The 17788-nt window shown below is 34.2% G+C and overlaps 1 protein-coding gene across 3 annotated transcripts in view; it reads left to right on the top strand.

The window, feature by feature from the left end:
* Window positions 1-12771, top strand: part of LOC123698057 (histone-lysine N-methyltransferase PRDM16-like) — a 56296-nt gene extending 43525 nt beyond the window's left edge. For 2 of the 3 annotated variants that reach the window (XM_045644651.1, XM_045644649.1), the window contains exons 5-8: window positions 2460-2586; window positions 8082-8238; window positions 9065-9235; window positions 9532-12771. In XM_045644651.1, the coding sequence (XP_045500607.1) occupies window positions 2460-2586; window positions 8082-8238; window positions 9065-9235; window positions 9532-11262 (2186 nt within the window). In that variant the 3' untranslated portion in view covers window positions 11263-12771. The remainder of the gene's footprint in view (window positions 1-2459; window positions 2587-8081; window positions 8239-9064; window positions 9236-9531) is intronic. The other variant, XM_045644650.1, reaches the window with a different exon arrangement.
* The last annotated feature ends 5017 nt before the right edge of the window (window positions 12772-17788 follow it).

Below are 17788 nucleotides of genomic sequence, written 5' to 3'. Positions count from 1 at the left end.
ATATTACGGACAATAAAATGAAATATTTCAATTTAATATTCCCGCCCCCAGTAAAGGGTTAAATCTGTTGCGGGAGCGTTTGTCTCGTTTTTTGTTCGCAGATTAGACGGTTTTGCGCCTATCTAGATGTAACGCGAAATTAAACAATTTCGTATACAATAACTATATTATTCGCGGTTCAATTTTTACCATTATGTAACTCGACAAACAAACAAATACCCATCGAATATGTTCCTATTATTTTAATCTTATCCGAATTATCTTATTTATCTACGATAGCAATGTAATAACAAACACTATAATAAAGTCATCTGTAACCTAGCTTACCTTATAATCATTATGCTACTAGAGCGACCACATACAATTTAGCTCCATCAGTACAACAGTAATTACAGCAGCAGCATAAATTCAAATCAGCGTGTTATCAGCATCCTGTACTATACCGGCAGGGACCGTTCGCACCGGAGGGCTTAACGGTAACTTGAGGTCGCACCTGATGCGTCCACGCAGGGTTACGGAACCAGATCGTGTAGTATATACTTTATACAGAGAGTGTGCAATGCCCATTGTATTATTCAAACATTCTTACGCTAATGGGAATCCGCTTCCAATTGGAATGCCAAAGGTTTGGAGTAAATCTGTTTTCCGTATTACGGATCTAACTAGAAATTCTTAATTTTACTACAACGAGGTTTTTATTGTGGGAATAAAAACGTTACGGCCGCGGCGTACAAATAATACTATGGTACTACAATGAATCTTTAATTATTGGTATAAACCGTTACGGTGATATATATTTAATCGTAACAATAAGTAGTCAACTGATTTGTTCAGAGTAAAGGTAGGAAGCATAATATTATAGAGTAATAAATAGTCTTAACTATTATTTTAACATTTAAACACAAAGAAATATAATAAAACTATTATTGACCATTTGAACACAAAGAAATATAATAAAAGTACTGTTTTAATTGTAAAGATAACAACCGTTTTATTAAATCTTTCATTCCTATTAAACGGATCTGCAATGAGTAAAAGTAGGAAGCAAAATACTGCACTTATAAAATAGTTTTATTAAACATATTTTAATGGTCTCAATAATTTCAATATTGAGCCAAAGTTAACGGTTAACAAGGAATAACAGTGAGGGTGTAAGGGTCACTTAATTCATTTAAAAGATCGGTAAGTCACCGTCACGCTGGTAACCCCGCCATTTGGCAGTCGTGGGAAAACATAACGCTTCCACGGCAACTTTAAGCGGGAAACCCCGATTGACGTTGTTATCTTTAACTGAATATAAAGCTATGGAATCTTGCGAAGCTTTTAGTATGTATGTACAGTTTGTAAGAATACAGGTAGGATTTAAATGGTAGTGATTTTGTTCTGTTGGGAGAAAGTGTTTATTATTTTTAGCTGTCTTAATTTATTAGATATTTACGTTTTGAGTAATTTTATTTGAAACACAGTTGACTGTTACATAGTAGATTATTTAATAATACCGGTTTTAAACTGTAATTACGTAAAAATTGTCAAAAAGAAAATATTATTTCACATACTTTACAGTGTCTGAATTTATAAAAATAAATAAGCTTTAAAAGCTCTTCAATTGGTATTCTTTTCTCGCGTAGATCCTCTAAAAAAACGACTTAAAGTACGATTTTTTTCTATTGTTAGACCAAATAATATAAAAAACCCTAAACATATTAAGCAACAGTAAATCGCTAATGATAAAATCATGCATCACGGGTGTGTCACGCATAGGTGGTTTCCTATATTCGCGTTAGTTGGGTCAAGTGAGCATATTAACCCTCAGGTGGGGTGGGGGTGGACCCCATGATAATGTATAACAAACACTTCAGTGCTGTGTTGACATCAAATAGTAACCAGTTGCCTCCTGAACTTAGTGCATCCTAGTGAATCCGTGAATTGATTTTGCTACACATTTTTCGGTGAGCTTTAGCTCTTTTTTTGGTCTCGTATTATCATAATTATTGAATAATAGTCATGGGTTTAATCTTTTTATATTTTATTACTTTTGTAATCCGGCAATTTTTATTTTTATCAAAAATGAGCTTTTTCATTTGGAACGTTTTTGCACTTTTTTCCAAGCACTCGAAGCGGACGTAAGAAAATGAGTAATAGCCGGAGCCTTACAAAAATTTCTAACGCTGAATATAATTTTTCTCACAACAACATGACATCACTATCCTTGTCTAGACAATGCTGGAGGCGTGGTTTCGCTCGTGATTTCATTCGCATTATTCAAACGATCCGTACTTCCGACGTTATGTCGTGATCTTTTAATCGTTTGTTATAGATAACTATTTGAACTGGCATTGAAAACTCTTTTTTTAACTCCCGGTCTACATATTTGTCATCACTAATTTCACGACTTCAACGTAGCTATAACACCCTTTTTTAGGGATACGTAGTAAGTATATTAATGTGTAAATTGACAGTTTCAGGCCGTGAAGGATCCAGTGTGAACTCGTCGAGTGGCTCGCAGGCTCTTACGGAAGACGAAGAACGTGAAGATACGGAACCCCGCTGCTCCTTCTGCGACGCACCCTTTCCTAATATTGACGCGTAAGTTTATAATCATTATAGCAATATTTTATCAATATATAAGTGTAATGCAACTGACATAATTAACAGAATCATCGTTACATTCTTCCAAATTTCGATTAACATTAATCTGCAAAAATATAAAATTAAAATAAAATCGTTGAGCTAAATTAAAGATGCTTTTACGAACTGTTAATTCCCGATTACCAGTTATACAAGTAGAGAGGAACGTTTTCATAATTAAAGTCACGTTACCGAAAGGTGAATTAATTCCCTTTGTTAATTACGCATGTTAATCTCGTTAAATAGCCTCAAAATGTAAAGGCAGCTTTTTTGATGATCGAGATTCCTTTTATTTAATGATGATTACTGCACAAGAATCTATATTAAACTCATTTCGAACGTAAGTAGAAAGGAGTTCGCGAATTGCAATATAAATTACTTAAGGATAATAAGGGGCAACTTTAAAAGTCAATTATTACGTCGTGTAAAAGTCACCTCATTACTTCTTCGCAGTGAACTATTTGGTTCAGAGTATAGTCCGCTAACTGTAGAGATGTGCTCGTTCGATAAGACACGCGTCGATGATTTGTTGCTGGTCTAGTCGGTGGCACGCGACGTCGCAACATCTCTTAAATTCCTCACGCTTTCGACATCGCTTCTTACGGTGTGTAATTACAAACTGAACCTATTGAAGTAGAATTGCTCGCGAATTAGAGGCCCAGTTTCGTTGCTGACAATCGTTGTTAGACTACGCTTCGTTGATGCCTGTCGCACTAATAAATTATAATGGTTTTTATTAGACTGGGAGTAGTTAAATATGTTATGTAGATACCGCAATGATTATGTTAAATTAGTCCCAGATTTAGGTTTTGATTGATATTTTTTTGTGAATAAAAATAGGTAAAGCACAGCACGAAAGCAATAAAGCAATAATCATAGATTCATTTAGCGACAAGCGGCGAAGCCTCACGTGTCATCATATTCAATTGAGGCTTCGTTAATAATGCAAGGATTCGAGATTATCGACATGCACAGGTTTAACGTATCACCCTTATCGGCACATCACTAGTGAATGAATAGTTTAAATTGTTTCTAGGACATGTGACATCGCTATTAATGTTGATACACAATTCATTTTTCAATATACAAAATCGAGTCTATTATAGGTACCTACCTGGAAATTGGTTTATTAGGAATAGTATAATGTTTAAATCTGTTCGTTCGTTCATTCGTTCTATTATTGTTATCCTTTAATTTATAAGAATATTAAAATCAATTTTCTTAATACGTTAGCACTCTTTGAGTTTATAAAATCAATCCATGTTGCGAAGTCTAATAAAAAACAACAATGAAGATTCCTCCAATAAATTGATTGTAACATGACGATTTATTATAAGTGACTCAGTATGCATTCCACTTTTACTTTTGATGGAAGCAGGACAATTGAATAATCTGTCATACGATAAGCAATCTGATATGACAGTAGCAGTTTCGAATAAAAAATAGACAAACGTAATCAATCTTTATGCAACTATTTAGTAATTTATTAGCAACTATTTGAACTAAGTTATGAACTTATTTTCAACTAGCTTCCGCCCGCGACTCCGTCCGCGCGGAATAATTAAGAAAAATTACGATTTTTTTTTCTACGTATTTTTCCGGGATAAAAAGTATCCTATTTTATGCCCAGGATAATAAGGTAGAATTATACCAAGTTTTATCGAAATCGAAAATTTTATCGTTTTATACGAGCATAAGCTTAAAATTTATAAAACCGGTTCAGCCTTTATAGTGATGAAGTAACTTAAAAACATCCTTAAAAAGAGCATCGAAGCTATAGAAATTTCCTTTCTTGTCTCTCAGGTACTATTGTACTCATTAGGTATAGGTATAATAGTATAAAACAAATTAAAGGCTGGCATTTAAAACACATTCTGAACATCGACGGCTATCGTTAGAATCAGGATTGCCATAGCCGATACGTACTAAGATTAAATTTACATACAATGTATCTCGAAGACTGTTATGATTGATGTATCGAGCGCGGATGATCAAAAGATTTCGATCGAAGATGCTTCTGCAATTAATGGTTTTTAAATAAATGAATTACAAATGCGTTGCTGTATCGCTGATTAGATATCTCAAGGGAGAGAACTGGAGATATTTTTTACAGTATTTTGTTACAGGAACGCTCTTCTGCTAGTATAGCATTATATTATCTACTAGCTCCGCTCCTGTTGGTCTTAGCGTGATGATATATAGCTTATAGCCTTCCTCGATAAATGGGCTATCTAACACCAAAAGAATTTTTAAAATCAGACCAGTCGTTCCCGAGATTAGCGCGTTCAAACAAACAAACTCTTCTGCTTTATAATATTAGTATAGATATAATATCTGACTCTACCATAGTTCTAAATTACTTTTTTTAGTTCGGTACATTTAGTTTTAGCAAATGTATATTTACCGTTGATAGAAAATTGATTAGGTACGTCGTAAATATGTAGAATAGAAGAATATAATAGAATATGAATTTATTCGCAGTAAAAATCAAACACAATAAAATACACAAGAAAAATAACAGTTTACTACGAAAAGGTGTATGTACATTATTTTGATCAAAATGTGTTTCACGCAGAGAACTAAAATTATTCGATTATGTCATAAAAATAGATATATCGACAATTATTTACAAATAAAAGCGCTCAATCTCAATAGAAAAGTAATATAATAAATCATCAGTTAATGAATACCAGTATCAGATTATTGGCTATTTCCAATAGAAGTTATCGGTACAACAAATAGAAATTGTGAGTCGGCAGGTGGCTTCATCAGCATTCTACAATAGATTGTTATTAAAATGTAAGCACTTATGTCGGTAGTGCATCAATAGTGCATTTGGCGCCTAAAATGCCACTACGCATTGTTTTTTAAATATTTTAAAATGTTGGCAAAAAATGAATAGATGTTTGAAATATATGTGTGTTTTCCTTTCATAGCTTCGTTTATTTAATGCATTAAAAATGTTCGATTTTCGACCTACAGATCTAGGCTTTCTTTTTACAACCAACAATGTAATTCTAATTTCGATTTCAAAACCATTACATAAAAAGTTGCATATAATTAATACAAGTGGCATAGGTCTTCAATCTAGATAATATTTATAACATAGTGTAATAGATTTTTTTTTGTACTGTAGCGTAAATTAATTCACTAGTTTTCACATTAGAAACAGCAGCATTTTATCACACCATCTGTTCCCAGTGGCGTATGTGGGTGGAGTTAAATGATCCGGCCGGAATGAAAGTTGTTCATTGGATGTTATCAATCCGCGAACATGTTGATCGTTTTCTATGATCAAGATCTTATAATTGTCTGTTGGTACGTCCTGTAATTTGCATGGAACACGACAACTCTGGCGAGATACGTGCGATAGGGATTAGAAATTATTTTATTCAATGTTGAACAGGAGTGGTCTGGTTGGACATAATTGTTTAGGGAATTCCCTTCTGGTTAATTGATTTTTGGTTTAACGTAATGTCACTACTCACTAGTAAAGTAAGAAACTGCAACAAATAAACAAAGAGAAAAAAAAACACAGTATTAGTCAATTTGGATATAGTTTCTCTTTTTCTCTTTTAAGTCACAGCTTTGCTTTTTATTTAACACGTGCGATTTATATATACTTTAGCAAAAGCTCACAAGAAAAATTTAATTTGCTCTTTGCCAACGTCGTAATTCTGAATTTATAAATAGACTGACAAGAAATTCAATTCATTGAAAAAGAGGACAAAACACGCCAATTAACTTTACATAACATATCAATATAATTATTCAATCTGATATAATTCTTTATTCTGAAAGACTTTCTTGTAATTCTTTCTAAAATGTGGCCTACTTTCGTCCGTATCAATCTGACGCTTGTTATTTTACGTAATACGCTATTAAGAGGTACACAATCGGCATCTGTTCAAGACGTTTACTCGAATGTTATTTGCTTGTAATAAAAATATCCATGTCCGAGATCTGCAGGCCGATATGGAAGTCACAGTTGTAGCTCGCGGCATACAACTACGAACAGTTGTATAATCTATACGCTATATAGATCTAAAACACGTTCAGACAATTTTATTCATCTTAGTTTTTTCATTGATTGTTACGTTAATGTAACTCGATAAGATTTAGATTTTCTTAATGTAATAAACTCCATTAAACGAACTATTTATCTTAAATTACCCGTCAATATAAAGTATGTGTTAGATTAATGAATAATTCAAAGCTTATGAAACGAGTCTTACTCTATATTACTTATGCGCGAGACATCTGCGCTAAATATGGTCTAGCTTAGATTGATTTAAATTAAATAACCACTTTCCCGTTCACTATTTTGATTACTAAGTGCAACACGAAATAGACGAGCGGACGGTACCATTACTGACGTTAGATTTTATTCCTCAGATTAATTAAAAGATATGGCAGCGGCTAGTTGTCGAGAGTGAAAACGCTCCATCTTATCAAATGACAACACGAAACTTTCGAACAACGTAACATAGTCGGTTATGTTCTTCGCGAGATTGATCCATTACTAGTTGATAAAGCGTCAATGTATTATAAACAAATTATAGTCTCCATTATGGCGAGACAGGTGTAACATAAAGAGCCCGAGGCAAGGGTTGCGTGCAATGGACCAGTTTCTATCAAGGAGAGTCACTGATACCGTTTTCGAAAATCACATATGGCTCGCGTCAAATGTCGGAAGACGTTATAGATTATAATAATTAACTTAAACGATATAGCAGTTATTAATCAATGTTTTAAGGCATTTTGATTATAAAATAAATGATGCAGATACGTAATCTGTCACATAATCAAATGTATACTGGTTTTTTTCGTGCACTACACTGATTTAGGTTTACCTAGGAATTCTAATGATATCTAATATCTATGTAGGTAGCACCCAGAGGTCAGTACGTGAGGTGCAGAATGTGAAATATATTTTGTATGTGCATTTATGACGATAGTTGAAAGTGAGTAGTTGAATTTATTGCAAAAATAATTCGTACATTCGTCGTGTAGAGTTGAAACACGCTTGAATTATGTATGGGGCGACGGGCTATAAGTTATCTTTGCGTAGGTGGTTCATGCGCAATAATGTTATTTTGTTTTCCTACCTTGATATCCTAAATTCAGTCGCAATAACATTACATTGCGCTTTGAATATTTTTTGTATGAAATATTTGCATTGTATAAGGACTATCTTGGTTAAACAAACTTTGTAATATTTTCAAATTTATTTTATAGCGAATATATAAGCGAATAAATAATACTTTTAATCGTAATTGTTACAAATTTGCAATAGTGTTTTTGAAATAATTAACATTGCTGTTAATTTTGTAGCTTTCATTACAGTTATACAATATTGTTGCCAACATTTAAACAATTACTTATACCGCACAATTTCCTAAAATACAGATAACATTTCATATAACACCACCAATTTCTTTACGTTTTTCCAGACTCGACCGTCACCTTATCCAAGCGCACGCGCAACCCGCAGCAGCCTACCACTGCGAACTCTGCAACCGAGCCTACAGCTCCAGAGCCCTCCTCTTGCGACACCGGGCCCTCACCCACACGGACATTAGGAAATACCCCTGCGAGAACTGCCCTAAGGTAAGGCTAAAGAGGTTCATTAGCATCCAGCCCAATCTCATTTGAATTTCGCGATTAGATCGCGATTAGGATAATGAAATTAAGATTGAACGGTTAGTTCTGGTGTAGGCGTTTGTCATTTGAAATAAATATCGTATTGTAACAGTTTTTGGTTGAAAAAGTGGCTTGGGTGGGTGGATTAAGAAGTGTTCAAATATTTCTAACTGATCAATAATAGTAATCAAATCAATAGAGATCACTATAAAACTGACAAATTTAAATGAGTTTTTAAAGAAGCAAAACAGATATGTTAAATGCAACGATAATTTTAATATTGCCATATAAACAAATCATTTAATTAAACATCTATTACTTTAGTCCAAACCGTAGTTCTGATGATATATAATTATTACTGGTCAATTCCTTTGGATTGCCTGCAATAACTAGGCAATTTTAACTATCGTTCCAATGAATTCGTATTATGTCTAATTAACTCTTGATGCCCAATGGCATTCAATCCAATTATAAATAAGAACAAGACTCTCTGAATCAGAAAAAAACACGGCTCATTTACTACATCAGGCCAATAACGTTCAAACCAACCACCAATGAGAACAAAATTCTCCAAATTAGAAAAGATCTCTGTAACTTACCGAATCTTTAAAATTGCTCATTTCATCAGTCCAATAACGCTGTCGGTAAGAATCCGACATAGCCCACGGCTTCTTCCCCGTGGCCGTGGGTATTTAGGCAAGATTTTCCCACTTAAAAAAGGCCAATAACGCTGAATCCGTAAAAAACAATATCAGAAAAAGATATATCACGCTCCGAAACCTGACACTTTCAGGTATTTACCGATCCTTCCAACCTCCAGCGCCACATCCGCGCGCAGCACGTGGGCGCGCGCAGCCACGCCTGCCCCGAGTGCGGCAAGACCTTCGCCACCTCCTCCGGCCTCAAGCAGCACACGCACATACACTCCAGCGTCAAGCCGTTCCAGTGCAAGGTCTGCTTTAAGGTGAGACAAGTCAATTTATAAAGGTTTAGTGTCAAGTTCAGCCTTCAGAATATAAGAAATGTCATCATCAACGATTTTTTGTTTCATTTTTATAATGGTTTTTCAGTCCTTTGGACCATACTTTCTTTATCTTCATTAAAATATTTTTATTGATTTTATTCGTCAACATTAAAAAATTAACTCTTAAGTCAGCGCTTTAACTTATAATACTTACTCTATAATATCAAATAGATATTTGTTTAACTAAACAAAGATTTTGTATGGATTTATAAAAATATTTTTTCTTTTCTTTTCAGGCATACACGCAATTCTCAAACTTGTGCCGACACAAACGGATGCATGTTGCGTGCAGAGCTCTAGTGGAATGCGGAAAATGTGGACAATCATTCACATCCTATGCTTCTCTGACCAAGCATAAGAGATTCTGCGACACCGCCACTTCTAACGTTAACCTACGAGGACAATTGCCGCAAGGACTTCCCCAAATTTCGCCAATACCCAACGTCATGAATACTCCAAATAATAACAATCCGTTCCCAATGTACAGGCCGACGTTGCCTTTACCATACAATACTTTTGCTCATTACCCGGCTCTGTTCTCTGCTGCAGCTGCAGCTTGTCCTCCAGAATTCCTTAGTCCACTTCTTTTTAATGTACAAGGAGCAAGATTGGCCATGGAACAAGATATGGCATACAATGCAAACTTGGTAGCAAAGCAACAGCAAGAAGGACGCATGTCTGTTAAAAGTGTTGATAGTTCAGCTTCTATTGAAGACGTGAAGAAAAAAGATGACATTGATATGAGTAAAAAAGATGACGAACGGTCAACGCCAAAACCACAGAATATGTTTGGACAACAATCATCTCCATCTGCTGACGAAATGAATGCTAAGCAACACTCCTCACTTATGTCACTGTCTCAATCGCTAGCTCCGTTCAATTTCCTACGAGACGAAGTGAAACATTCACCATACAATTTATCTTTGAAACTAAACAACAATGACATAACTGAAGCTAAACCATCTTCGCCATCACCGAAAGATTTAACAAAAAATATGAAAGAAATAGAAAATAATTCCAAATATTCTGACGATGAAGAAACTGAAACCAAAAAGGAACAGAACGACCAACCATTGGATTTATCCATTACCAAGAAACAGAATGACAAAGAATCTGAAGCGGAAAACGATGATCGTTCCTTTCGCAATTCATCCGTTAAATCTTACTCGCCGCCTGAAAGTCCCGTAATGAGGGAAAGTAAGACTCCAGAAAATGAAACGACAGATGTTGACGTAGAAGCAGTGGAATTGAAACGAGAGGATTCACCACAAATTGTATCTCCTCCCTTAGCTTTTCCGATGCCCGTACACCCGCAACACAACACGAGCCTCATCGATGCGATGTACCGACCGCGCTTCCCGCCATTTCAGCCATCTGATTCTATTCTGAACTCGCACTCTCCCTACGTTCCGAGTCCGTTTAATTTTTTATCCCCACTTCTCGGTACTGACGGGCCAGAAAGGCAGCCCAGTGCTTACGCGAAATTTCGAGAACTGAGCGCCGGGTCGGGAAAGCTGCGAGATCGTTACGCGTGCAAATTTTGCGGGAAAGTGTTCCCTCGGAGCGCGAATTTAACCCGCCATCTTCGCACGCACACCGGCGAACAGCCTTACAAGTGCAAATACTGCGAACGCTCCTTCTCTATATCGTCGAACTTGCAGCGCCACGTGCGCAACATTCACAACAAGGAGCGGCCGTTCCGGTGTCCTCTGTGTGATCGGTGTTTCGGTCAGCAAACAAACTTGGACCGGCATTTGAAGAAACACGAAGCTGAGGGGGGGGATTCTCCTAGTTCCGCGGACACGGAGCAAGATGCGTGTTTCGATGATATTAGGTCGTTTATGGGGAAAGTGACTTGTTCCCCCGGGGGCCGGTCCCCCGCGGGTTCGTCCCCGCACCCCCCTCACCCCTCTCACCCCCCGCACCCCGCACACGCCCCGCGGCCCCCGCTTGCTATCTCCACCTAGCCAACGATGTACCCGATGCTGATGTGGCATCAACGCTTCGAATAACGTGTAACATCGTAATGTTTTTAATGAACTCTACTAGGTGAATAAATAGATAGTTATGTCATTTGGAATAGTGGAAATGTGAAATGTTAAGAGAGATGGATAACGATATTGGAATGACGTATTTAATTTCAATTTAAGTATTGTTTTGTACTTAATTAATATAAATCGAAATTCTAATACATTTTTATGAATCCGTCATTCATGGGGCAGGCTTTCTGTTGGAAAACGTAATGATTTGGTAATAATGATGACTCTCTAGTATTCAATGATAGCAATAGCTTGTTAGTCGTAACATTTCAATATTTAAGTGATAGTGCTTAATTAAATATTTGTAAATATAAAGTTAAGTTATCCTTAATAGTAATTATATTTAGATTATAAATTCGTATTAAAAATGCGAGTAACGACAATTTTTGTTCCTAGATTTAGTTGTGATTGCAGTTTTTTGTAAATAACTATTTACGTATAGGATAGATTTAATAAAACGATTAGATTTTTGTAAATAAATTATAAAAATAAACCCCACGATGAAATATATTGGGCTGACGATATGAATTATTATTTGGTAAAATTTAAGGTAAAATTTAGTACTGTTAGAAATATAATATAATGTAACTAAGTACACCAAAATTTTAATACTAGTGTAAGAAATCTAAACATTGTCGTGGGATATAATTTTATTATGATTGGCTTAAATCGAAATTCATGATTTTCAATCGTTTTAGTCAAAAATTCTACCAAAGCATTGATTCAAAAATTATGAGTATCAAAATTGTAATATAAGTTCATTGGAGTATAAATTCGTTGATAAATTAAGTCGGGAATAATATCAATTTTATTTTGTTAAATTTGTTATTTACACGTTATTGTAAATATATAAATACATATTAGGTTTTCGAGCATACGTTACTTTAAATGAAGCTCAATTGGTTAGCTGTTTTAAATTAAACGAAGAGCTATATTATAAATGTAAGTTTTAATCGATATGAAATAAAATATAACATCTTTACATCTATTTATAATATATTCTAGAATAACTTTCCATTCACTAAAGGTTTAAACTACTTTTAATATACATATTCTATAAATGCTACAAATAAAAATGCACATTAAATATTACATAAATTTGTTTCGATAATAACCTTAAGTGAGTGGCGGTTTATAAATAATTTTAATGTTTAGAACAGTGTTTTAACAAATTTGTATTTACGGTGATCAATGCAATATTTCTACTTTGACAATGTTTACGTTTAGATCACGAATTCGGATTTAAAGGTATTTAGGCAAAGGTTTAATTAATATAAAATGTAAAGCCTATTTATCCAATTTCGTGAGATAAACAACAGATCACACAGCACTAGTTCTATAAGATTTTTGTCACGATTTATCGCGTCTTGACACAAGTATTCTAAATCTGCAAAGACTCTTCCCTCTATTGTAAAGCATCAACAAATAAAAGTTATAATTAAAATGTCTGGTATTTTTATTTTACCTACTCATTTATATAAATACTTAACTTTGATCACTTTCTACATAATCTATACTAATTATTATTATAAATGCGAAAGTAACTCTGTCTGTCTGTCTGTCTGTTACTCAATCACGCCTAAACTACTGCACCGATTTTCGAGATATTTTGATACCCGAGAAAGGACATAGGCTACTTTTAATCCCGGGAAAATGACGCAATCCCGGAAATCCCATGGGAACGGGAACTATGCGGGTTTTTCTTGGACTGCGCGGGCGAAGCCGCGGGCGGAAACCTAGTAGTCCATATATATAAAAGTGAAACCCGTTTCGCGTTGTCACGACATATGAACGGCTGAACCGATGTCGATATTTCTTTTTTTATTATTTTCCTTGAAGTACGAGAATAGTTCTTACGTAGAGAAAACGTAAATATGTACCACGGGCGAAAACGGGGCGGACCGCTAGTGGAAGATAAATCCAAAGAAGAAGAGTATTAAATTATTAGTTTTTGAAGTAAAATACTATTAACAACTATAGTACTATTAGTAAGTTATTGTTTTATATTTAGATAATAATTATTTACTACAAGGAATAGTTCGATCATCCAGAAGTTTCTTTTCGAACATCGGGAAAACATTGATGGTAAATTATATAAACCTATATACACATATAATAATGGGGTTGGTTCATTTAAGGCTTGATTACTTTGTGTATCAGATGCCGTCTGCGCAATAAAATAGCTAGGAAATGGCAAGCTAAAGAGGTGTGTTTAAAATAATTAGATAATGGAATACTAAAATTCCAATATGATTTATTGCATTCAATCCAATTTGCTTTGATTATGTTAATCCAATACCTAATAAGAATAAAGTATGAAAGGTTATATTTAATTAACCATTCAGCCATAAAGCTTAAAGTTTAATACCTAAGATTTTTAGTACTTATATAAAATCTATACGTTATGTGAAATGATGTTTGATTTCACAAAAGCTCATATTTCTTATGAACATGTGTAACTTTGTCAAAATCAACATTATAAAAAATTATAAGAAGTCTGTTTCATCTTTGGATTATTATAATATAAGGTATAATAATCCAAAGATGAAACAGATATAAGAATATACCTTATATTATAATAATCCAAAGATTCGAAACAAATCTTCGCGAAAAGTATTCGGATCTTCATCATCCCACTTTTGTCATAGCAATACAATCTTGATTAAAATAATCAACACATGTGTACCTAATATGAACCATAATCCTTTTAAAAAGGGAAGAAAAATATACGTATAAAGAAAAAAAAAGCGCGTAAATTGAGATGCAATACGGGATGTGCTTCCGACGCCGATTTAAGAAACCAACCCGATGACATTCTGTGGTGTCGCTTTAATAGCAACTGACGTTTTTTTTGCACCAACTATCTGGAATTTACGTAGGATCGAACATGTTGATCGCATACTTCCACTGACGTTAGTGTAATCGTTGGATTCTTTGGTTTTTACAATAAAAACTCGCCTTCTTCGTTTGGTGCGGTTGTGAAACACTTTTACTTCGATTATGTGAAATGGTTAGATCTGCTTTGGTCCTATAGATGTTTATCGATAATATCGTTTATAGAAGTATAATATTCCTGCATTTATTTTTCTTACACAAATCCATCAGTTTTGAATAAATAATCTAAGAAAAAGTAAAATATTTGTTCACACTACTAACTTTACTACATAAATGACAAAATAAATTAAGATGTCATAAGTCATAACAGGTCATAACAATATTGTATCGGCATGTTACAAGCTGTTAATAATTATACAATTCATTCAAATGTGGTTTTAATTAAAGGACAAATAATAAGTTCCTGAACTCAATATGTCCAATGTGAATGGCAATACATGAATTAAAAGCTAGAGTTAAGTCCACAGATTAAATATTATATAAGAGATAGCAAGCGAGCGGTTCGTTATCAGTGAAAGCAAGGACTCAACAAGGACGCAGATAAGGCAATTACACTTATTATAGAGCGGCCATTCGCTCGCAGCCGAGTCTTTACCCTTTAGGCAGATGTTCCAGAGTAAGCTGCGCGAATTAATCTTTAGGTCGACCGTATAACTTTGTGTACATAAGATTTTTATAAAAAGTTACTAGTGAATTAACATAAAAAAACACACAAACACATGAAAGTAAAAAAAGCACTTTATTACTAATACAGCAATCTTGGATAGAATACTTGAATATACTTAGTTAATTTTCTTATAAGAATAATTCACAAAAAGAGCTTTTTCATTTTAATTACTCCTAAACTGAATAAACGACAATCTAGCTCTACGTCATTACTCTTCAATATACTCTTTTTATTTATATTATTGGCAAGTGACTCTTACATTGGAGAACAAGCCTAACAATAGCGAATAAGTGGGCGATAGAGCCTAGCTCCGTGACACGCCTTATTGTTTCTGCTCTACAATGAGCCGAACGGTCGACTCTTATTTATGGCCCCCCTTTGTGACATCTTTATGAGCTGTACACGCTATCAAATGTAATTTGATAGCCTTGAAATTTCGGAGTGATTGTGCTTTGTTTTAAACTACTGTAGAGGCAAAACATGGGATAAATAAATTTTGCGTTTATAAGTATGTATTCCTCGTCACAAAGAGACTCTACATGAATTAATATGCGCTTTATAGACCACAATGACTATACGTATCATGTACAAGATATTACCATTACATATAATTGGTTACGAATTATCCTTACTCAAGTTTTTCAAGCGTAAAATTGTACTATCAAGAAACTCTACTTAAATTATTAGAGTAACTTGATAGAGTCTTTGTTTGAATTAATAGACTTAATTATTAAATAATAATAACAATAATACGTCATCATTATCAAACAAAGAGACGCCACAGACCATAGAGGCAATACGATAATACGAGGCAATTTATGCGATACGATGTTTGAAAATTACGAAATATGTCGGCGAGTGTAAAGGCACGGGTCGGACATGTGCGAACCTGAATAAGGTCTGGGATCGCGCGACACTATCATGACATGAATACTGCCCACTCTGAATATAATGAACAGCTTACATGGTATGGACTAAATATAAGGGCTTAATTGAATAAATTTTATTGAGGCCGAGATATGTTTTAGAGTTTGAGCAAGTCTGGTTTATTGATTGATAACATTTATGGTGTGTTTGATTTTATCTTATCCATGATAGGGTAGGCTAATGCTCTTTCCACTGAATATAAAAAAATACCTTCTTTATTGACTTATGCTTTTTTGTTTTGGTATTGTAATCGTAACCTGCCGCCATTTGTCAGCATAGAAGTATCAATTGAAATGAGCTTTTTCTTCTTTTACTTTCTTTTTTAATCTTTTTAATAACTGCAAGATCTCATGATTTTATTTTTACTTCTAAGTGGTATTTTAACTTGTGGTATGTACATCTGTGTGTCTGCTCCTATAATATACATCGTTCAAAATAAGGTACCTAATCAATACAATTTTTTCATTATTTTAACATGTTAACAAAAACTATAAGCACAAACACTTATTGATAGACAGATGCTAGCTTTTTATAAAGGTTTTATTGAAAAGCTACAGAGAATAATTAAGCTAGAGAGAGCAGGCAATGAACCAATTAACATAATACACTATACAAATCTTAGTTTTTATTGAGATCACTGACGATCTATTATACGAATTACGTCTTCTGTAGCAAACAACCAGATTGCAAATTGTATGTAATGAATATTTAATAAAATGTTACTTTACATAAAGACGGCACGTTTGAAGTGAATACAGGTGTGGTTTTTTTCGAGTTATTTCGAGTTTTTTCGTTACAGCGATTATATCAATTCTAATTATATCATCAAATGTTTCATTTAATAGATTCTAACAAGAGAGCATAGTCAGGAAAACATAAATTAAATCCAGTTAGAATTTTCCTAATAAATAGGTAGTGTGTTGTGTTGAATGGCAGAATACACAATATATTTGTCACTCATAAAATAGTATTCCGAAATACCGGGATAAACAATAAAGAACTTTTTAAATTCAAACTGAATTCCTTATTTTATTGTTAATTTTATAACCAACATATAAATTATATAAACTCTCCCATTTTTTGTCTACATAAATAGATTGCAGTGAAATATAACAAAGTAACGGTTAATTTAATTGAGCGTGGCATATAAGCCGACACTAAAGACACTAACACTACACGACTATGCTATTGTGCGTCTTCTATACAAGGTGCCACAGTCCCGCTTGGCACAATCGGGTACACCCCACGAGAAATGTGTCTTATTAGACTCTTTGCAAATGTCATACAGAGAGAAGCCTTATTAAGGAATCTGATATTATGAGATGCCCATGAAAATCTGACTGCCGGTCTTTGAAGCGCCTTTTGAATTCCATTTATTCAAGTTCTATTGTATGCTATTGGTATAATGCTTACATGAGACGTATGGTTTAGTTTGGAATAATATTAACCTTGTGGAAATATTCTATACATATTACAGAATGTAACCAGATACGGAAATGTTTAATCAAAAAGTACTTAAATATTGATATAAATTCAACCCGAATACACATTTATCTTTAAGTATTTACGTTTGGAGAACCTAAAAAAGTTACTCATCTCCGGTGATTGGTCCGATCTCTACATCCATAATTTTAGCACCATTACATAAAATTATTTCCCAACAAGCACATGCTTAGTATTTCCAATTAAGAATTTTCGAGAAACAAAGCGTTAACACCGCGTTGAAAACAATCGTTGTTAATAACGACTGAATTTTCCGAGTACTTCGCACCAATTTGAAGACAGAGCAAATGAAAGCTCACGAGAAACATTTCTCAGCAATATGAACTGCACTTCAATACGTTTCTTATAACGCACGTGACCCGTACGGTCCAGTTTGGACAATTAAATACAACCTGAGCGAATATTTTTGGTTATTTTTTTATGTAAGCACCCGTCATTACTGGGGCAATAAATCTCTCCCCT

This window comes from Colias croceus, chromosome 15 (genome assembly GCF_905220415.1).
Source record: "Colias croceus chromosome 15, ilColCroc2.1".
In the NCBI taxonomy this organism is placed as follows: domain Eukaryota; kingdom Metazoa; phylum Arthropoda; class Insecta; order Lepidoptera; family Pieridae; genus Colias; species Colias croceus.
Note: the sequence above shows the minus strand (reverse complement) of the source record. Positions and strands in the feature narration are given on the sequence as shown.